Source organism: Cervus canadensis, chromosome 32 (genome assembly GCF_019320065.1).
Source record: "Cervus canadensis isolate Bull #8, Minnesota chromosome 32, ASM1932006v1, whole genome shotgun sequence".
In the NCBI taxonomy this organism is placed as follows: domain Eukaryota; kingdom Metazoa; phylum Chordata; class Mammalia; order Artiodactyla; family Cervidae; genus Cervus; species Cervus canadensis.
The window spans coordinates 34,111,245-34,133,683 of record NC_057417.1 but is presented as its reverse complement, the minus strand read 5'-3'; the positions used below and the strand labels follow the sequence as shown (position 1 = coordinate 34,133,683).

Genomic DNA, 22,439 nt, shown 5'->3' with positions numbered 1-22,439 from the left:
GCCGCCGCCGCCGCCTCCGCGCGCCCCCGCCCACCGCCCGCCCGGGCCCGCCCCCGCGCCTCTATTGGCCCATCGCCCGCCGGCCACGCCTCCCGCTCGCCCAGCGGCGCGCCCCGCCCCGCCCCGCCCCCGAGCCTCCATTGGCCGTCTGGGAGAGGCCCCGCCCACTCAGGCCTCCCTCCCCACCGGCCGCGGGGCCCCGGGCGGGGAAGGCGCTCTGGACACGCAATCCCAGCCGCTGTCCCTCCGTCTGTCGCACGTGGAGCGGCGCCTCGCCCGGGCGCGCGCCCGTTGGTGGGACCAATGCACGTTCACACGCCGACTGCGACGCCGGGCAGGGGGCCCAGGGGCCTGTCTTCGTGGTTTGGTGACCTGCAGCCGTGTGATCTTGGGCAAGTCACTTAACCTGTCTGTCCATCATGGTCTGTAAATAGGGAATACGATAACTCTAAAAGGTTCAGAGCATCAGAGTGATCAGTGATCGGACTGGATCAGTGATCCAGTCGGAGTAAGTGGCCACGTGAGGGGAGCGGGTAAATTCAGTCCCTACTGGGCCTGCCTTTGGGGACAGTTGGGTCTTTTGTCAAGACCTAGAAGAAAGGCGATGCTCTGTCCTGGTATCCTTGAGCCTGGAAATTCAGGCAGCTGCCAGGGAGGGCTGAGCATGGACTTTGAAGCCACACACGCGGCCACACTTCCCAGAGGACGTCGTCCTGCCTGTTACTGAGACAGGGACCCCCTAACAGATGGGGAGGCTGGAAGGGCAGCAGTGCCAGGCCCGGCACACCCCTGTCTGTGTCCCCCGGGGCAACAGGTGCTTCCTCCTCGCTTTGGCTTGTCACCACCTTGAGGCATCACTTCTGGGCCTGCTGTGTTCTGAGAAACAGGTTTCCACACCTGGGACTCTGCCGTCTGCCATGCTTGGGCTCGGCCGACTCTGCAGCTGGGCTGGGTTGTTGCAGGCAAGGACAGTTCCCGGCGGTGGCTTCCCAAGGGGCCAGTCTGTCTGCTCACCTGACCGCCCTGACTTACCCATGTTCCTGTGATAAGTCTGGGGAGCCCCAGTGGGCCTCCTGCAACGCTATGGCTTCTGCTCTCCGGTAATTCACAGACATCACCCAATTGGGGAATAACAGCTGGTCAAGAGAAGGAAGGTAACATTCTCCATCCTTAAAAGGTCTGATTCTAGTTCCTGTTATTAGCAGCAGGTCACATGGTCACAGAACCCTGGCTCCACTGTGATTCCCAAGCCCCCAGACCAGCATAGCAGGCCTACCAGGGTCCCCATGTGGAGGCATGGGTCCCTGAGTTCCTTTCTTTTTTTTTTTTTAATATATATTTATTTATTTGGTTGCACTAGGTTTTAGTTGCGGCACGCAGGCATGCAAACTCTTAGTTGGAGCACGTGGGTGGGATCTAGTTCCCTAACCAGGAATGGAACCTGGGCCCCCTTCATTGGGAGCATGGAGTCTTAGCCAGTGGACCATAAGGAAGTACCCCCCCACACACACACTGAGTTCTTTTCTACCTTCTAAGAAACATGACAAAACTATGCATTATTCTCTGGTAGAGTCAGAAAACCAGACCCAAACATTGTATGAAATGATAACTTGGGTGTATGGGGTTGAATTCTGTCCCCACAAAAGATACGTCTAAATCCCAATTCTTGGTGTCTGTGACTGTGATCCTATCTGGAAGTGAGGTCATTGCAGATGTGATTGAGGTAAGATGAAGTTGGATGAGATTATGGAGGGCCCTCATCCAATGACAGTGTCCTTATTAGAGGGAAACTGAACACACTTCAGAGACACAGAGATGTGGGGAGAGCACTGTATGAAGGCGGAGGCAGAGACGGGGTGATGCGTTCACAAGCCAAGGGACCCCAAGGATTGCTGATGCCACCGGAAACTGGGGGAGAGAGTGGGGCAGATCCTCTCTCACAGCCTCGGAAGGAACCAAGCCTGGTGACACCGCGAGCTCAGACTTCAGCCTCCAGAACTGAGAGACAAGACCTTTCTGTGGATTAAGCCGCCCGGCGTGTGGTCCCGTTATAGCAGCCGCAGCAAACACACACACCAGGCTGCTCAGAGCTTCTGGTGGGCAGGCACTCCGTGTCTCCTGTTGCAGAGAATGGCAAAGGGCCTTGTCACTGATTAATACTTGCAATGGGCTTGGTGCATGAAACATTTTCCCAAGGGAATCCATGGAGGAGGAATGATAAAGGAGGTCCAGGGCAGAGAAAAGGAGGGACCCACAACACACAGTTCTGGAAAAGCACTGCCAAAGCCTCTCCTAGTGGAGCCTGAGCCTGGACCTCAGGTTCAGACCTCCTCAACACAGGGAGGTCCAGTGTTGCTGAGAAAATCCCCATGGAACCGAAAAGCCCCCGAGAAACTGCTTTCCTGGGGGCTAAGCAGGCTCCAGGGGCTCTGGGGTCTGGCACTTGCAGCTATGGGATCCCAGCATCTTTACTCCCATCCGTGATCTGCAAAACAGGCACCCAGCAGAGCCAGGGTTAGAGAAGGCCAGGCGGCAGGGGGAAGGTACAAAGGAGACTCCCCATCTGGTGCTCACTGGCTGGAGCTGCTGTGGTTTTTCTGCCTGTCCTGGGACCCCTGCAACTGGAGACTGACTTTAACCCCATTCTACAGATGGGGCAACTGAGGCCCGGGCCCCACCATTGCTCAGGAAGGAGTACAAGAATCACCACCCAGTCAAGGAACCAGGGTTCAGCCTCATGCTGTCCGCCACAGACTAGATGACCTGAAATAGGGCTCCAGTGGCCTGAGAAGTCAGCGAGGACTTGGCATGCAGTGCTGACCACTGGCCAGGACGCCAAGGGACACTCCTTCAGTGACCTGGCAGTGTGACTCAGGAGGAGGCAGCCGATGGGGAAACCACTGATCTTCCCCTGGCTGCAGAAGCAGTCCAGGCTGCAGTAAGGGGCCATGGCCTCCAAGCCCCTCCACCATGGGGACCCAGAGCTGGGGAGCCCGGAAGGACTCAGCAGGGCCAGGCCTGCGGCGGCAGGAAGGACCAGCTGAGCCACGCTGAGCGCCTGCACCCACGACCTCCTCCGGCCCCTAGCCAGGTTCTCACACCACAGGGCGGGTGATGAGGGGGTTTTCAAGGCTCAGAAATGAAGACACTTGCCCCCAGTGGACACATTCAAGAGGCAGGCAGATGGGCCTCGGTTTCCTTTATTTGAAATAAGACTAAAAATAGTCCTGCCTCCTGGGGAGGTCGTGCAGTCCGGGCTGTGTGTGCCCAGCTCTCCGGAGGCTCCATCTTTGGACGCTGTTCTTTTCTTGCTCAGTCAGGTCTTCTCGGCTCCAAAGTCCAGGTCATCTCATGTCTTTTCTTTTAAAATTAACTATCTCCTACTCTAAGTCACAGGTCCTTTGAAAGTGAAAGCCACTCAGGCATGTCCGACTTTGTGACTCCATGGACTGTACAGTCCCTGGAATTCTCCAGGCCAGAATACTGGAGTGGGTAGCTGTTCCCTTCCTCAGGGGATCTTCCCAATCCAGGGATCAAACCCAAGTCTCCTGCATTGCAGGCAGATTCTTTACCAGCTAGGCCACCAGGGAAGCCCAAGAATACTGGAGCAGGTAGCCTATCCTTTCTCCAGTGGATCTTCCCCATCCAGGAAGCAAACTAGGGTTTCCTGTACTGCAGGCAGATTCTTTACCAACTGAGCTACTAGGGAAGCCCCGAGGTCCTCTGAGCCCCAGCCTTTACATGGCTAAAGTGGGTAGAGTCCTGCTGAGCTCATGGCAACATGAAGCACATATAAAGTATTCACACGACTCCGCAGCCCAGCCCTATTCGCCACAGCCAGAAGGTGAGAGCGGCCCAGACGCCTGTCAGCTGGTGAGGGGATCCACAGCACCGCCGCGGGGTGGAATGTGACTCACCAGGGGCAGGCACGAAGCACTGGTAGGTACAACATCGCAAACTGCATGGTCAGTGCAGAAGCCAGACCAAAAAGGCCACGAGCTGCAGGATTCCCCTCACAGGAGCGATCCAGAAGGAGGACGAGCTGTTGCCAGGGGCTGGGGGGCGGGAGTGGGGAAGGACTGAGGACGGGGCCAGGGGTTTCTTCTCGGGGCGATGAAAAGTTTTGGAAATACATAGTGATGGTTGCATAACACTGCACAAACTCAATGATACTGAATTGACACTAAAAAATGGTTGAAATGGTTCTGCATGCTCTATCACAGGCACAAATGGTTAGATGTGAAAGGGGCCTCACTCAGTGGCCCCTGACCATGTCTCTCCTTCCCTCCCTCCCCGGCCCCCCACCAAAGTAGAGCTTGTGAGGGAAGGACGGTGATGAGAAAGTCGGCAGAGAGAGCACCCTGAGGGCTGAGCTGCTCGGAAGCATCCCGTAGGAGCATCCGGAGCTAAGGGGGAGGCCGGCCCGGCCAGAAGCTCCCCAGGGTCTGTCTCCCAGGCCAGGAAGGTGGCTGGGTTGAGGCTCTTGAACGGTTTGTCCCAAGACCTGGAGACGCCGGGAGAAAGGCCAGGCAGGGGCTGGGTCCCCAGACGCCGGGGCGGAAGCCAGAACAATGGAATCCCTTGCGTTTGGAGCGCATCCAGCGCGGTTCATATTTTCCATGAGAGCAGGCGGGGAGAGGAGAGAGTGTGAGGCCGAGGCCGGGTTTCCCCAGCCCCCGCCCGGACGCTCGGCCAGCCCAGCGCCTGGCCCCCACAGCCCCCTGGCCACAGCGGGGCCACAGGAGCGCTGCTGTGAAGCTGGCTACGGCGGAGGTGCCCTGTGGCTCTGGAGGCTGGGAGAGATGCCACAGAGCCAGCCCGCCAGCCAGACGTGGCCAGGACGACAGGTGCACACCTCAGATTTGCCTAGCACCCCCCAGCCAGCCGCCCTGCTTCTCCAGAGGGCCTCTGGGAGCCAGGAAACCAGCAGGGGTGTCTCAGAGTGGCCAGGGATACTGTGCAAGGCCCAGCACGCTCCCACCACAGTCTCTCGCTCAGCGCCTGCTTGCTCTTGCTTCACACACAGTACTCACGAGGCTGGTCTCTGCGGCGCAAGCCCAAGGCAGACCAGAAGCCTGGTCCTCCTGGGGGGAGGTAGCCCCGGAGTGACATGAAGGGACTGGTACTAGGTGAAACGGACTTGCAGAGGCCCCTCCCCAGAGTGGGCCTCTCATTCCCGCCCTCCCGCCCCGCAGCAGCCTCGGAGCTGTGATGAGCACCGCCGTGCGGACTCACGGGTCTGGGCTCCTTCCAGGCTCTGCCCACCCGCTCTGAGCCCTTGGGGAAGCCCTGTTGCCTTCAGGGCCACAGAACTCAGCAAGCCCAGCTTTCCCGTCTTGCCGCTGGGAGGCTCAGACTCCAAGCCGCAACCTTGACCCAGGAAGAATGCAGACGCTGTATTCAGGAGGTCTCCTTACTGGGAGGAGAGGGTGCCTGTGCCTGCACACACTCATTTGTACAAGCACCTTTCATGCCCAGAGTCTCACTGAATTCTTGCAAGAGGCAGATGGCCACCTTCTCTGTTTAAAGAGAAGGAAACAGAGACTTCAGAGAATTGGGTGCAGAGACAAGATGGAACCTTCCGTCCTTTTTTATTTCTGGTTTAATTCTCTCCAGTGCAACCCACTGAGAGATGTATCTCTAAAAGGCAGAGGTACTGGTTACCTTACGGGGGCTTCCCAGGTGGCTCAGTGGTAAAGAATCCGCCTGCCAACGCAGGAGACACAAGAGACGTGGGTTCGATCCCTGGGTTGGGAAGATCCCCTGGAGAAGGAAATGGCAACCCACTCCAGTACTCTTGCTGGAGAATCCCATGGACAGAAGAGGCTGGCGGGCTACAGTCCATGGGGTCACAGAGACGGATGTGACTGAGCAACTGAGCATGCACACATGTGGGTCACCTACTGCTCAGACAGCCAGCACTGTGTTTGTTCTCAACTCCGGGGGCCGGCAGCTTGGGCCCGGCTGGGTGGCTGCGTCCCCGAGTCCCGGGTGCACCTGGGCTGTGCGCTCTCAGCCGGCCTCCTTCCGGCGGGAGGCGGCGCTGACTCAGCGGTTCCCGTGGCTCCAGCTGGCGACCTCGGGCACCCTCACCTGGAGTCTCAGGGAGGCCAGAGGGTGCAAGCCAGAGGCCCGAGGTCTGGCCTGCTCATGTCGGCCTTCGTGATGCTCCGCTGGCCAAAGCCAGTCCCAGTGCCGAGGGACGGTCAGGACAGGAGGAGCAGGACAGATCGGGGTGTGGGTGCAGGGCCACGGCTAGGACGGTCTTGATGTGTCGGACTCTCCAAAATGGGGCAGGACTTCTCCAAGTCCTGCTGCTCTACGGGATGGTCTTCAGTCGGCTGGTATGTTCCACTCCACCCTGGAGGCTGAGGTGTGCGGGCTCCTTCTGGCAGCCTCCCACATGTCCCTCCCTCTCCAGGAGCAGGGGGGCTCTCTGCCACCCCACCCCCACCTCGTGGGCTGGGATCCAGCGGGGAAACATGGACTGCGCCTCGCGCGGCCCTGGACTTTGGAAGTGGCCCAGCAGGGCGGGAGGGCAGAACCGGAGTTCACCGCCCCCACCCCTGCCTGGGTTCGTGGGCGGGCCGACCACACTTCCCCGTCCGGAGCCCCATCAGCTGATCCCAGCCTGGCTGCCTGGTGACGCTGTCCCCGCTCCAAGAGCAGAGACCCTTCCACCAACCCGCAGCTCTCCAAGCCTCGGCCTGGCCTCCGCGTCTGCAAAAGTCCGTCGCTCTCCGGGGATCCCAGGGGCCCACTGGAAGGGGCTGTTCAGAGCTTGGCCCAGTCTCCTCCCCTCCCTGTAACCTGGTCCACCCCCGCCCCGCAGGGACCAGCTCAAGTCTCTGCCTTGCCTGGTAGACGCAGACCCCTGGCTTCCATGTTGCGGGGTGGGGCCTGGGTCCCCAGATGCAAAGCTGGGCCAGGACAGAGCTTTTCCCTCACACACGGGGAGGCCTGTCTCTCTGCCAGGGTGGGGCCTGGGGACTCACAGTGAGCCAGTCTTCCCCTGAGTCCCCAGGATGGGTGCCTCTCCTGGGGAACCCTGGAGGCCGCCCGCTCTCCAGGGACATGTGACCCCAGCCTGGGCTCAGGAGAGGAGGCCCCCCCCCCCACACACACCGTTCCGGTCACCAGGAGCTCGGACAGGAGGGGCCCTCGTCCACGTGCCCGGAGTGTCCCCCACCGCTGGGTCTCTGTGGCAGGTGGGGTCATGCCTGTCTCTCATGGGCCCTTCCTGGCTCCTGGGGCCTAAGAACCATATTCACCCACACCTGCCCCTCCTGCTCTGCCTGCCCCATCCCTCCCGGAGGGCCTGGTGGGTGGGGTCGGGGCGGGGGAAGGCCCCAGCTTCCACGATGATGACCTATCACAGGATGACCACACATGTTGGGATGGCGACGTGTCCCGGAATAGGTGCTCTGTGAGTGTGTCCAGAACCGACACCGTCAAGGCCTCAGAGAGCAACCCTGGCTGGCACAGGCCCCGCAGGCCACCAGCTGACGGCCACCCAGAGACACAGCGACTCCAGCAGTGCCTCTGCCCTAACCTCCGGGGCGGCTGGTGAAGTTTTCGCCCAGGGCGCCAGGCACACCAGCCAGCTATGTGGAGCGGCCAGAGGACATGTCCCTGCTAGACGGGGCCTGACAAAACGCGGTCCACTGGAGCAGGGAAGGGCAAAGCACTCCAGTATTCTTGCCTGGAGAGCCCCAGGAGAACCCCTTCTTACAGACGGGGTAGCTGAGCCCCCCCAGCTCACCGGGCAGGATGGCCGGGACCCTTGGCTGGGAGCCTTCTGCCTGTGGGCTCAGCGGCCTCTTCCTCCCCAGATACCCCAGCCACGGTTCTGCAGCGTGGGTGGGGGACAGGGGAGAGCCGGGGGTCCCAGCAGGCCAGCCCACCCGCTGCCCAGGGCCTCCTCCTGCCCTCTGGGCTCACTCCGCTCACCCTCCCGTTCCCTGGGGGAGCCCCCTCCGAGGGCGCCCCCGCCCTTGGGCCCTGGGATGCCCTGAGTGCTCTCCTCTCTGCGGGGGCAGTTGAGGGGGCAACTTTACTGGGCTCTGTGGCCACGGCTGGGGGGCGGGCAGCACTCACAGGTTCCTCACCAGCCCTTGGGGCCATTATGTGCCCTCCCAGCTGCCAGCCTTCCTTCCACCTTCTGAAATGCATTCTGAAATGCAAATCCAGCCCCGTTGTTCTTCTGCCAACAGCCCTTCCCCGTTCCCACGGCTCCCAGCTCCAGGGGAGAAGGCTGAACTCTTCAGCACATGTGCCAGCCGCCCCCCTCCACCCCGCCGCCTCAGCCTCTGCGTGGCCCCCGCTGCTCCAGCTGCCCCCTGCCAGTTCTATCTCTGGGGTGGGGAGTGTGGGCTGATGGTTCCCTCAGCAGGAAGACGCCCCTCCCCACCTGCCCAGCCGCAGGCCCTCGCTTCCTCTTCCGGGTGTGTGTTGTGTGTTGGGGGGGGAAACAGCATGTTACTGACCCCCTGGCCACTGCCCGCTCCGTGCTATGCCCCCGGGTCTCTCCTGCCAGGGCCATCACCGCCCTGCTGAGGAGTGCTCGGCCAGAGTCCTGCCGACCTGGGGCCTGGCACCTGGGCAGGTGGGCATCGGGTGGGGAAGGGGGGTACTCCAGTCCCCCAGAGCGCAGCCTGGGTGAGAGGCAGACTTGCCCGCAGATGAAATCCACCTTGACGCCGAGCGCAAATTGCCTTCCTTCCCCAGCGCCCGGCACGCCGCACACGTGCAGGAAATCTTAACACGCGGGGAACGAACTCGTTCTGTGAGAGCACAAAGGAAGGAGGGGCTGATCCCTGCGTCTCAGCACTGCGGGCTGGCTCGGTGGAGAGGACATTCCTGGCTGGGAAACAGCCAGAGCGAGGGGCCGGCTGGAGGCGGGGACGGGCCTCGTGTTTCTGGAAAGGGCGGGGAGTGGTGGGCCAGCTGGGGTGTGGAGGGGATCCAGGGCGCCACGTGGAACCCGCGCGAGTCTGTTGAGGGAGGGGAGAAGGCGTGTGTTTACACTGGTTTTTATACTGAGGACCACAGAGGCAGTGTAGGGGGTCCAAAGGGCCTGGCGCTGGAGGAACAGGGAGGGGAGGGCTGACCACCCCACTGTGTCCATCCTTCTCTTCCTCCTGAGTAACAGGGCCTCTCGTTTGTGTTGAGTGTATTGCCGCCTAGAATCAAAGACAGTATTTCCAGGCTCCCTTGTAGCTGGATGTGCCACCCACCAATGGGATGTGAGTGGAGGTGTTCTCAAGCGAGAGAATGCCCCCTTTCACCTTCCTGCCCACTGAAATGCATCTGTTGTGGCCGGAGCTCAAGCAGCCGTTGTGGACCATGAAGCCTTGTGTTCAGAAAGGGGAGGCAACAATAAGAGAAGTGGAATCACACAGTATTTGTCCTTTTCTGTCTGGCTTATTCCACTGAGCATTGTGTCCTCAAGGTCCATCCGTATTGTACCAAGTATCAGAGTTTCTTTCCTTAAAAAAAAGAATACTTATTTAGGGACTTCCCTGGTAGTCCAGTGGCTAAGACTGTGCTCTCAATGCAGGGAGCCTGGGTTTGATCCCTGGACAGGGAACTAGATCCCACTTGCTGCAGTTAAGAGTTTTCATGCCTCAACTAAAGATCCCACGTGCCAAAAGCAAGACACGGTGCAGTCAAATAAACAAATGCTAAGAAAATAAAAATATGTATTTATATTTATTTATTGGAGCAGAGAAAGGTTTATTGGAAGGCCATGCAAGGAGACAGGTAGCTCATACCCTGAGAAGCCTCCTGCTCCTCAAAGGATTTTGGCAAAGCATTTTTACTTTATTTTTTCCCCCAAACTTTAAACTTTTTGTTTTGGGGTATAACCAATTTACCTTTATTTATTTGGCTGTGTTGGGTCTTTTTTTTTTTTTTTTTGTGTTGGGTCTTTTAGGCCTGTAACCCCTTAGTTGAAGCATGTGGGATCTAGTTCCCTAACAGGGATCGAACCTGGGCCCCCTCCATTTGGAGCATGGAGTCTTAGCCACTGGACCACCAGGGAAGCCCCTTCCTTCATTTTAAAGGCTGAGACACAGTCCACTGAATGGATGAACCCTGTTAAGTTTGTCCGTTCACTCACCAATAGACATGGCTTGCTTCCACCTTTGGGCTTCTGTGAATAATGTAAACACGGGCCTGCAAATATCTATTTGAGTCTATGCTGTCAGCTCTTTGGGGTGTCGGTGGAGAAGTGGGATCGCTGGATCACACGGTGAGTCTATGGACTTCCCCTGTGAGAACCCGCCTGCCAGTGCAGGAAAGTCAGCAGTTGCAGGTTCCATCCCTGGGACAGAAAGATCCCCTGGAGGAGGGCATGGCAACCCACTCCAGTATTCTTGCCTGGAGAATCCCATGGACAGAGGAGCTTGGTGGGCTGCAGTCCATGGGGTCACAAAGAGTCGGACATGACTGAAGCCCCTGGGCATGCAAACGTGGAGTCTGTATTTGGTTTTTTAAGCAATCATCATACGATTGTCCACAACAGCTGTTGTCATCTTAAATTCTCAGTGTCAGGACACAGGATGCCTATCTCCCCATCTCCTCACCAACACCTGTGAGTTTTATTTTTATTTTTGTTTTGATAGTAGCCACGCTAACAGATGTGAGGCCTGTCGGTGTCATTTTGGAGAAGACGTCAAGATGTCTGAAGAGAGATGGTAAGGAGGCGGCTGGAAAGCCCGTCATGGATGCGGAAGACTCGGCCGAGGGAGCCAGCTGCAGCCGTCCGTGGGGAAGGAATAGCCGAAGCCAGGGGTGATGTCACTGTGCGTTCACGAAACCAAAGCTTGTGTTGTTTTATATGATTTCAAATATGTGTAGTTAAACTAATGAATCATGAGCAAGTTAGCTTTTGACAATTTCATCCACACCTAAAGAAAGTATCGTGACTTTCAGGGTGTTTTTTTACTTTTGTGGGCGCCTCTGGAGAGGTGGAGGAGCTTCACACGTACAGCTCACAGAGGCGTCAATTTAGCATGTGTGTGTGTGTCCGTGCGTGTGTGTGTCCGTGCGTGTGTGTGTGTTCACACTGCCTGTGTGGTTGTGGCGGTGTGTGGGGAGCATGGCATCATCAGGAGCTGGGCGGTGCCCTGGGGTCCGAGGGGCACCTGGGCGCTCACCAGGCTGCACCGCAGACACTGGGGCCTCAGAGGAGCGGCCGCTGGGGTCTGGTGACTGTGGAGGGTGAGGGGGCTGGGGACACGGCAGTGGGGGACGCCTGGTTCTGGCCCCAAGAACCGAGTGGCTGTGATTCCCAGGTGGGGCTGCTGGTGGGGGCCAGGTTAGGGGCAAAGGTAAGTCAGTGCTGGGCTAAGCCAAGTTTGAGGCACCGGAGAGGCGTGTGTGCAAACATCCACGTCCACATCGAGGGTTCTGGATATTGAGGTCAGAGTCCCGGGGACACCCACGTCTGACCGACAAGAGGAGGAAGGGTCGGTACAGCCCAGGGTGCCCGGGAAGGGGCCCCTGGGTCCCCAGCTGCAGAGACAGGGGCCGTCCCCATGCTGAGCAGGAGGCCCTCTGAGACGGACGACAGTGGACGAGGCTGCTGTGAGCAGGGACAGCAGCCTTCTGCCGTTTCCACGCGCTGTGCCCACGGCCCCCCTACCCCCAGGCTGCCAGCTCTCATCCCTCCAAGCCAGGCCGGAAGAGAAGGGCTGGGAGGCGGCCTAAATGGGAGCCGGGAGCCCTGGCACACACTGGCCCCGCTGCTTTGAATCCCGGCTGTTCTGGGCTTCATTAACGAATAGCTCAGGGGCACCCCGTCTCCCTATTCAGAAGGGACAGGGCACCATGGAAACGTCCCCCAGGGCCCCAGGCAGGACCGTCTAATGGGGCTGCCTTCCGAGCGGGGGCTCCTGGCAGGACAGGAGGTGCTGGCCAGAGGCCACGAGCTGGCGACCGAGCAGAGAAGCAAGGGCCCCTTCCTCACCCCGGCATCCACGTTCTGGACCCAATGGCAGCGGAAAGAAACCAGGGGTTTGCGTTCCGACATTTCCTCTCTCTGTTCCTCTGCGACTTTGAGGAATCTCGTATTTAAAATCATCCTGGCGGGGGCCGGCGGGTTACAGTCAGCCCCCAGCCTCTAGCGAGGCTCAGGTGCTCCTTGGCAGACCAGGCTGGGACCACCTCAAAGGGGAAGAGCTGGCAGGCGTGAAGAGAGAGTTCTATATGTGTGTGTGCACACGCGCGTGTCCGCGGGTTCACACCCGCAGCCGCCTCGCTTCCTGGTGGGAGGGCATACTCCACTCTCCTCCCACCAGCTCCCCTCGAGGCCGCCTCTCTGCTGCTGGACCCCAGCTTCATGGAAGAGCGGGTGCAGCGCGCCCGTGGCTGGGCTGAGGTCTGGCGAGCCCTGCTCTCCTCTGTTGGAGCCTCCTGAGGCCCAGCCCGCTGCTCTGAGACCGCCAAGTCTCCCAAATGAATTGCTTGCCCACAGGGCACAGGGCATGGGGCGGCCGGCTAGGGAGCCAACCAGCCAGCCCCGGAAGGGCTTCAGATGAGTTCAAGGGCCCGGCAAGCCGCTGCGAGCAAGCCAGGACACACAGGCGCCCCTCGTGCCGCGATTTCCCTGCGAAATGTTGGAAAACGGTTATTTTTCTAGAAGTCAACTTTTTGAGGGGTCGTTGGCATCTGTGTGATTCCTAAGTAAATTATTCCTCCCCTGGCAAAAATTAAATAGACTGAGGGGGAGAAAACCCCCTCATTTCTACGTTGTGATGCTCACTCCCTCGCTCACAAGCAAGGAGAAGTCCGAGGACGGGTGCCTGAGTGCGTGCACGGGAGGAAGCTGACTGCGGGGCCCCCACCCCCAAGCCTGCGCCGTGCCCAGCAGCTCAGGAGCCTAGGCGACTGCACTCCCAGCATGAAAAAGCCACAGGTCTGCGGGCAGTCCAGACAGAGACCCGCCAAACAACTTTTATTTACAGAAGCCGACACAGCGCGGAGAGAAACCTGATCCCTTCCAAAGGGTTCACGGATAAGTTACGCGTAAGGCCGGGAAACTCCTACACACAAATGACGGCACCCCTCCCATGGAAGCCACCTGCTGGCGTCACCCTGAGACTCCCCGACGCCGTGAGACCTCGGGCCCTGAAGGAGGCTTGCCTGGCTCTATCAGCTGCTGACAGACCCCTGGGAGCTCGGGGAGGCCCCCCCCGCCCCCCCTGAGTTCTGGAGCAGCAGCCGGCTGACCCTGGGCGGGTGTGTACGCCCACCCTCTGGTCCTCAGAACTTCTGAGAGGGAACACTGCTTCCCAGACCACAGGAGGGATTGAACTGGTTTAGGTGGGTTCTCGCGGAATTTAAATATTCAGACCTTGAGAGTGAATGTGGCTTTCCCAGAGGGTATTTGCTTCTCAAGAACGAAGGCGAGCTCTGCAGCGCTGGCTCTGGTCTGTCTGCGCTGCTATCCCTCTCCCAATGCACTTGGTCTTCATGCTGGGACCAGCGCTCCGGTCTGTCTGCGGGGCGGCCTGCTGGGGCAGCGCCAGGCAGGCGGGCACCGCGGGGGGCGGCCCTCTAGCCCAGGCCCTGCTCCTGTGCTGCTCCTCAGGCCCTAGAACCTCAGCCTGAGCCTCGGGCCCTGCAAGCCCGCCAGGGGGCTTGCATTCCCAGGGGGACAGATCCGTGGGGTGTCAGAGGGCCACCACCACCTTGCGGTCAGCCGTTTACTGACGTGGCTTCAAGACTATACTTTTCCTACATCAACATTGCCGGACTCAAGGAGCACAGGCAGACAGATCTACATGTTTACAGTCCTCAGGGGCATTTTCTTGGAAAACTCAGGTTTGGGGGCTGACTTCACCCAGCTCTGCTGATGGCTGGCCCGCTGCATACGGCCTTGTCTCCAGGCCCCGGGGCGTCCTGAAGGTGATCTCTCTGCTGAAGGGCTCAGAGCCTTGGGCTCCTAAGAGTAAGGACTGAAGCTGAAACGCCCGGTTTTGAGTGGGCGCTGGGGAGCAGGACTCCTGGGGATGGGCAGGCCCGCGGGCACTGCCCCCACCACCTCTGGGCGCCTCCTACAGGCCTCAGCTGAGCCGGCACCCAGAGGAGGAGTGGACCCAGTGGACGAAACAGGGCAGAGGTCAGCCATAATCCCTGCATGAGCAATCAGTCCGATGGGGGAAACAGAAGGAAAACAGCGGATTGGCGGCTCCCAGGTCAAATAAAGAAAAAAATAACTCAAGCCTGGTCCCCAGCTGGAGTTTTCTCCAAGCGACTGTATGAACAGCACCTAAGTGGTCAAGGGGGCCAGCGGTCCCCCGAGTGACTCGGGGTGGATGGGGCTGGGTCGGGAGGTCACCCTGCACATGAGCCACAACCACACAGAGTTCATTGGGCCACACACCTCGTCGGTGCTGGAGCCAGAAGCTTCTGACCACTGTGAGGAGGGCCCAAGGGTTTCCTGAGAGGGGGACGCGTCTGAGCCGAGCCCCCGAGGTTCAATACCTGGAGCTGTCGGGGGGTGGGGGGTGCGCTGGGGGTCGCCGAGGACTAGACTGTGCCCCGTGGGCAGGCCCCTGGGTGCAGCTGAGAGCCGGCTTTGTGCCATCAGCCCTCCCTGAGCTGTGCGGCCCGCCCCGGGAGAGGGCGTGGACTTGCGGGGACGGCTGGGAAGCAGCGCTGGGCGTGGGGGGGCCCATCAGCCAGGGATGATCTCCCAGACGGGAAGCAGACCCAAGCTCCTGAAAGGCCCTCAGTCCGGGCGGTGGCCCGTCGGGGCGGGGTCTGCATGCGGCGGGGCGCGGGGCAGCCCCACAGAGAACACAGCCCCTGCCGCTGGGCTTGGGGACAGCAAGCCCCCTGCACCAGCTGTGTGCTTCAGAAGCGGCCTTGATGCTGCTTCTGTGACTGTAATTCGGTATTTTTTTAAGGCTTAATCCACCCGGTGACCAATCCACCCCCCAACCCCTGACTGGGGTCAGTTTCCCAAGGGGTAGGGAAGGTGGCAGAAGAAAGGCCTGTGTCGGAGTGCGAGGCACACGAGCCATCTGGGGGCCCTGATGTCGCCAGCGCCTCTGAAACTGCGTTCTGTCTCAGGAATGGAGACTCCCCGACCGTAGGCCTGTCTCCTGCTCACTCGCTCTTCCAAAAGGCACAGCAGGCGCGTCCAGCTTGACCCGCTGGTGGGGCCGCCCCGAGGGTGAGGGAGTCGCGCCGTTGGTGCCGCCCGGGTCTCGGCTACCGGGGCCCAAAGCGGCCGTGCGGGCCATCTCTGCCGGCTCCCCGCGGCCCTCCAGTCCCGGGAGTAAGTCTGCGGGCTCTGAGGACCACGCAGCAGGGCAGCCGGGCGTCGGAACGGGGCGACCCCTTCACAAAGGGAAAGGAAAGGAAAGGCCTCGGGTTCCTTCAACGAACAAGCAAGGGGCACGCGGAGAGGCAGGGCAGGCCGAGGCGTCCAGCAGGCAGCGTTCTTTCCTGACAAGACACACTACTCCAATCTCGGGGCCTGTCCTCAGCGCAGCCGCCCTGACCGGCGTCGCGGCGTGCAGGCGAGCCCGGGGCCTAGCGCGGGGAGGCGCTCTTCCTCGTGGGCAGAGACGGCGCTAGCACGATCTCGTCGGAGTCGTCGGAGTTCACGTCCTCTGCGGGTGCGGGCGCCGTGGGCTGCAGCCCAGAGACGGGGGGCTCCGCTGAAACAGAGACGGGGGGCGTCACGGCCTCGCTCGGGGCCCCGGGCGGACGACCAGCCTGCTCCCCGCCGCACAGCCACCCCCCGAGACAGGGAGCTCCGCTGAAACAAAGACGGGGGGGGGGCGTCACGGCCACACTCGGGGCCCCGGGCAGACGACCGGCTGAAACAGAGATGGGGGGCCACACTCGGGGCCCCGGGGCCGGACGACCTGCCGGCTCCCCGCCGCACAGCCACGCCCACCGCAAGCCACGCCCCCATGCTCCGCGCCAGCAGGTTGGCAAGAAAAGGACGGGGCCGGGGCTGTGGCGGGAATTCTCCGCGAGTCACCCTGGTGGCAGAGTCCAGGGGTCTGGCGGCCGGTAGCCCCAGCGTCCACGGGAGGACACACGCCCGGAGGCGGAAGGGGAGGGACTGGACGGGAGACCTGGGGACCACTGTGACCGTCCACTCTTTTTCCCACATGCATCTAAGCTCTCTATCCCCCAACTGAGGGGAGGTTGGGGCACGGCCTGCGGACCACCCTGCAGACCATCTCCAGCCTCTGTGGCCCCTGGACAGGGAGCGAGGCGGGGGCCGGGGCGCCCAGTCCCCGAGGACGGCCTTGCTCTCACTGCTCCGCAGAGTGGAATAAACGAGGCGCCGATCCCCGATCTGAGATAAACGGGGAGGAAATTACGACCCAGCCGCTCTGCACATGGTGTGACCAGGCCAGCTTTTTCTCTGTAACTTCCAAGAAAATGATTAAACTGGGAGCTTCTGAAATTAAAAACATCAGTTTTCAAGGTTATCTTCAGTTATTTTCCTTTAAAAATACTCTCAACAATCAGATCAGAGAAGGACTCGCTGACCAGTTTTCACGGAGACTGCTTCCCCGTGTGAGCAGGAGGCCAGACAGAGACCTCCGAAGGTGCCCTTCAGGCAGGAGGGAGAGCGGCCGCTTCATAATGACACGCGTTTAATGAGAGGAGAAAAAGGCGGCACGAACAAACACTTCAGCCCTGATCGAAGACTCTAAAGGTCATCCAGCGTGGGGTCTGCTGACATCAGAGTGAAACTGGTTTTAGGAGGAAGACGGGCAGGCACGGGGAGCTTGGTGAGTGGAGGCCTGGGAGGGAATGTCCAAGTGGGCAGTGTGCTGACTCTGACAGAGCTAGGGGGGTGATTGAACTGGACAGAGGACGACTTCAAACGTGGGGGCTTCCAGGTCAGTGAGGACGGCTTTCTTATCTCTCCTTGCTATTCCTTGGAACTCTGCCTTCAAATGGGCATATCGTTCCTTTTCTCCTTTAGCTTCCCTTCTTTTCTCAGCTGTGTGTGAGGCCTCCTCAGACACCGTTTTGTGTGTGAGGCCTCCTCAGACACCGTTTTGTCTTTTTACTTTTCTTTTCCTTGGGGATGGTCTTGATCCCTGCCTCCTGTACAAATGTCACAAACCTCAGTCCACAGTTCTTCAGGCACTCTGTCTATTAGATCAAATCCCTTGAATCTATTTGTCACTTCTACTATATAATTGTAAGGGATTTGATTTAGGTCATACCTGAATGCTCTAGTGGTTTTCCCTACTTTTTTCAATTTAAGTCTGAATTTGGCAATAAGGAGTTCATGATCTGAGCTTCAGTCAGCTCCCAGTCTTGTTTTCGCTGACTGTATAGAGCTTCTCCATCTTTGGCTGCAAAGAATATAATCAGTCTGATTTCGGTGTTGACCATCTGGTGATGTCCACGTGTAGTCTTTGCGTGTGTTGCTGGAAGAGGGTGTTTGCTGTGACCAGTGCATTCTCTTGGCAAAACTCTGTTAGCCTTTGACCTGTTTGTTTTGTTACTCGAAGGCCAAATTTCCTGTCACTCCAGGTATCTCTTGACTTCCTACTTTTGCATTCTAGTGCCCTATAATGAAAAGGAAATCTTTTTTGGGTGTTAGTTCTAGAAGGCTGTAGATTCTCTAAGCCAGGCTTCAACAGTACATGAACGGTGACCTTCCAAATGTTCAAGCTGGATTTAGAAAAGGCAGAGGAACCAGAGATCAAATTGCCAACATCCACTGGATCATTGAAAAAGCAAGAGAGTTCTAGAAAAACATCTATTTCTGCTTTTTTACTACACCAAAGCCTTTGACTGTGTGGATCACAACGAACTGTGGAAAATTCTTCAAGAGATGGGAATACCAGACCACCTGACCTTCCTCCTGAGGAATCTGTATGCAGGTCAAAAAGCAACAGTTAGAACTGGACATGGAACAATAGACTGGTTCTAAATTGGGAAAAGAGTGGGTCAAGGCTGTATATTGTCACCCTGCTTATTTAACTTATATTCAGAATACATCATTTGAAATGCCAGGCTGGATGAAGCACAAGCTGGAATCAAGATTGCCGGGAGAAATATCAATAACCTCAGATATGCAGATGACACCACTCTTACGGCAGAAAGCGAAGAAGAACTAAAGAGCCTCTTAATGAAAGTGAAAGAGGATAGTGAAAAAATTGGCTTAAAGTTCAACATTCAGAAAACTAAGATCATGGCATCTGGTCCCATCAGCTCATGGCAAATAGATGGGGAAACAGTGGAAACAGTGACAGACTTAATTGTTTTGGGCTCCAAAATGCAGATGGTGCCTGCAGCATGAAATTAAAAGACACTTGCCCCTTGGAAGAAAAGCTATGACCAACCTAGACAGTATATTAAAAAGCAGAGACATTACTTGGCCAACAAAGGTCCGTCTAGTCAAAGCTATGGTTTTTCCAGTGGTCACGTATGAATGTGAGAGTTGGACAGTGAAGAAAGCTGAACGTTGAAGAATTGATGCTTTTGAACTGTGGTGTTGGAGAAGACTCTTGAGAGTCCTTGGACTGCAAGGAGATCCAACCAGTCCATCCTAAAGGAGATCAGTCCTGGGTGTTCATTGGAAGGACTGATGCTGAAGCTGAAACTCCAATCCTCTGGCCACCTGATTCGAAGAATTGACTCACTGGAAAAGACCCTGATGCTGGGAAAGATTGAAGGCAGGAGGAGAAGGGGACGACAGAGGATGAGATGGCTGGATGGCATCACTGACTGGACACGAGTTTGAGTAAACTCCGGAGTTGGTGATGGACAGGGAGGCCTGGCGTGCTGCAGTCCATGGGGTCGCAAAGAGCTGGACACAACTGAGCGACTGACCTGAACTGAACTGACTTCCAGGTCAGATGAGCCTGGAAGGCCAGGGGACTCGGCCACGGGACCCCACACTCACCGGAGCAGGGTGGCGGCCTCGGCACTCTGTTCTCTGGAGCTGGCCCCTTGGCGGTCTCCCTGCTGCTCCCCTCGCTGTCTCCCTGCCCTGAAACGGCATGCAGACAGAGGCTCTCATCTGCACAGACTTGTGGTCACACCGCACGTCTTCCCACCCGTCTTGTTCAGAAATGCCACTCCATCTGTAGCTTTTCCTTGACGGGAAGCACCCTTCCCTTCCCGCACCCACCTCCCCAACTCCATCTTTGTGATATCAGGGCTCGGTCCTGAAAGCCCATCTTGAGAGGTTCCCACCTGCAGGCCTTGCTCACGAGCCAGGCTGAGGACCGTGCTTTTTGGTCTAGTGACCACTCCGACACCCAAACACCGCCTCTGCCCATCTCTGGCCTCACGGTCCAAGCAAGGACAGACGGAGGCTCCAAGTTACAGGAGGGAAGGGCCTGGAGGACAGTCAGAATCAGTTTTTGGGCTGAAAGCGACTGGCAAGGGGTCTCGCCCCGGGCTCTGTCTCACACAAGAGGGGCTGGGCCTGCGAGGACCTGAGTGCAGAGCCGGGGGGCAGGCCTCTCCTCGGGCGGCCGCCCCGCCAGTCCAGGGGTTTCTGCACTGACGGCTGGCTGGTCTTAAGGAGGCAGAAAAGCAAACACAACTTTACTTAGAACCAACAAACAGGAAAGACATTGGCCCAAAGGAGGGCAACCATCTCACTCTGGTTAGCTGCTGCTAAGTTGCTTCAGTCTTGTCTGACTCTGCGACCCCATAGACGGCAGCCCACCAGGCTCCCCTGTCCCTGGGATTCTCCAGGGAAGAACACTGGAGTGGGTTGCCATTTCCTTCTCCAGTGCATGAAAGTGAAAAGTGAAAATGAAGTCGCTCAGTTGTGTCCGACTCTTAGCGACCCCATGGACTGCAGCCCACCAGGCTCCTCCATCCATGGGATTTTCTAGGCAAGAGTACCTGAGTGGGTTGCCACTGCCTTCTCTGCACTCTGGTTAGAGCTGAGAATAAAAATCAAAGCCATGAAGCTCGGACTGCACGGCCGGTGGTCACCGACCCTGGACCAGGCTCCAGACCCAGCTCGCAGGTCGCCGTGCGGGACCAGACCCCTGACGTGACTACGCGGCCCGGCTCCCGGGAGGCTGGCAGCTCTTTCAGCATCAACCTCAGAAGGCCAGCCACCCTCGTGTGAAACCCAGACGAGTGCACTTACCGGGAGCGGCCGCAGGGCAGGGTGGAGAGGAGGGGGCCCTGGGGGGTGGCCGGGCTGGCCTTTCGGGAACCGTGGCAGTGGTGGGTCCGGGACCGGGGGCGCTGGGGAGAGAGAGACACCTGCTGGCTCGGACCTCACGCAGGCCAGCCCCAGGCCAGCCGCTGGGGGTCCAGCACCGCAGCCAGCATAGCTGGCTGGCGCCCAATGGGCCCGGGTCCTGAGAGAGGGGCTGCAGGGGGCCTCAGATGTGCCCTCCACTTCCCAGCCTGGGCCCCGACCCGAGCTCGGCCCCTGGCCCGCAGTCAATGCCTCTCGGGCGAGTGGACGGCTGTGGGGCTCTGAGCCTTGCAGCGGCGGGTCCAGCAGTAAGGGAGCCGTGGACAACGGTGAGGGTGGGTGAGGGGAGGCTCTGACAACACCCATGGCTTCCTGAGCACGGCTCAGGTCACGCTCTCCTCCAGGATGGGGCAGGGTCTCAGGTCAGGCCGCAGCCAGTCTGCAAACCAGTGGCTCCCAGAGCCGCACAGAATATAACGCTTCCAGTGGGAGGAAACAGTTCCAGGAAGGCCTCCTCTGAGGACGGGAGCCTGGGGCCCCCAGCAGTGAGAGGGTCCCTCACCCTGTGCCGCCCTGGAGGGCAGCCTCCCCATGGTGTCCGGGCACCGGGGCCTGCAGGGGGACCAACCTGTACCTGGCTCGGGCCAGGTGTGCCCGGAAGGCAGACTGGATGATGGTGACGGCCTCCTCCTGCCATGAGTCTCCCTCGGCCTGGACAGCAGGGCTCGGGACGCGGGGCTTGGGCGAGTCCTGGGGCGCAGTGACGGGGGGAGAGAACCATCTGAGATCCCGGCCCCCTCCTGCATGGTGAGGGCTGTCACCCCCGACCCTCAGCGCAATCTGATTCAGGAGGTTCCCCTCGTTACCAACTATCTCATCAGCATTTTCCTAACTGAGGTTAATTCTTAAGACTCTAGAGAGCCTTAAAAATGCCTTGTGGTTCACAGGGTGGGGGTGCTCCTACCCTAGCTTAAGCCTGTCTTGACCCTGCAGTGGAGACGGTACTCCACATCCCAGCACCTCCACACAACTTGGCTCCTGAACTCCATCCTGCTAGGTGCCCGGGGGCAGGGCCAGGGGCACATCCAGGGTAAGGCAGGATGCCGGGGCCTGGAGACATCGCTCTTGCCCTGTTTTGTTTTTTGGATGTGGACCAATTTTAAAGTCTTTATTGAATCCGTTACAATACTGCTTCTGTTTTCCGTGTTTTGGCCACAAGGCATGGGGGGTCTCAGCTCCCCGACCAGGGATTGAACCTGCATCCCCGGCTTTGGAAGGTGGCGTCTTAACCACAGGACCGTCAGGGAGGTCCCAGCACTTGTCGGTGGATGGAGTGTGAGACGAGATGGTGAGAGAGAGAGGACTCGGGTCCAAGTGCGGCCCCGAGGGTACCTGGGTGGGCGGGCTCGGCACCCTGGGGGGTTCCGAGACACACGCTCTGCTGGACAACAGCCTCGCCCGAGCTAGATGCCCCCGGAAAGCCGCCTGCAGCACGGTAGCCGCCTGGCAAGAGAGAGACAGACAGACAGAGGTCAGTTTCCCTGAAGACGGGAGGGTCCCGAAGGAGGGGCCCCGACAGCAGAGAAGACGCCTCGCTTCCTCCTGCCCTGAGGCTCCTGCTCCCTCACTCGCCAGGGGCCTCCCCCAGCCGGAAACACGCTCATCCTCCAGGGAGGACCAGCCCGGATGCCAGATCCCACGGTAAAGCGAATCCTGGAATACAAACGAATCGTTGGCTAAAGGCTCTCCTGTTTCACCGCTAAGGTGAATCCGTATTGTACACCCAGTTATGTTTGCATGCCGAGGTAATTATTCCATTTCATATACTTTATTCTGTGTGCATCTTCGTGGTCAAGCAGGGTAGAGCGTGACCTCACACTATCGCCAAGGAGTTAATTATCCTTTAACCTGGCCCTTGAGCACTTTTCCCTAGAAACTTGCGCGGACGCTCTGGGCTGGGTTTCAGGAGTGGCACTGTCATTTCGAGGATCCTGCTTCTAGCCCCGGTCAGCAACAGCACAGCCCGAGGATGGGCCTGCAGCCCTTGTGAGGCTTGGGAGAGCGGCAGCCTCCGTGCCCGCGTCCCGGGCACACCCTGGCTCTCCCGTTCCCGGCGGGCTCCACTCGTGACAACTCTGCCCGAGTGCCCTTCCTCTCCTCCTGGTCCGGCGAGGCCTCTCCTCCTCAAGGCCCCCTGCAGGGACGCCCCGGCCGGGCAGGCAGGACCGGTGGCCCCACAGCGCTGGGGGCGCACCCTGAACCCACCTTC

At 59.0% G+C, this 22,439-nt stretch overlaps 1 protein-coding gene across 11 annotated transcripts in view; it reads right to left on the bottom strand.

Moving 5' to 3' along the window:
* Positions 1 to 12,920: 12,920 nt before the first annotated feature.
* The window catches only part of IQCE (IQ motif containing E), a 40,905-nt gene continuing 31,386 nt past the window's right edge, over positions 12,921 to 22,439 (bottom strand). For 10 of the 11 annotated variants that reach the window (XM_043455653.1, XM_043455656.1, XM_043455659.1 and 7 more), the window contains 5 exons: positions 21,563 to 21,673; positions 20,799 to 20,920; positions 20,114 to 20,214; positions 18,905 to 18,991; positions 12,921 to 15,674 (listed from right to left, as the gene is read on the bottom strand). In XM_043455653.1, coding sequence (XP_043311588.1) covers positions 15,547 to 15,674; positions 18,905 to 18,991; positions 20,114 to 20,214; positions 20,799 to 20,920; positions 21,563 to 21,673 — 549 coding nt within the window. In that variant the 3' untranslated portion in view covers positions 12,921 to 15,546. The remainder of the gene's footprint in view (positions 15,675 to 18,904; positions 18,992 to 20,113; positions 20,215 to 20,798; positions 20,921 to 21,562; positions 21,674 to 22,439) is intronic. The other variant, XM_043455655.1, reaches the window with a different exon arrangement.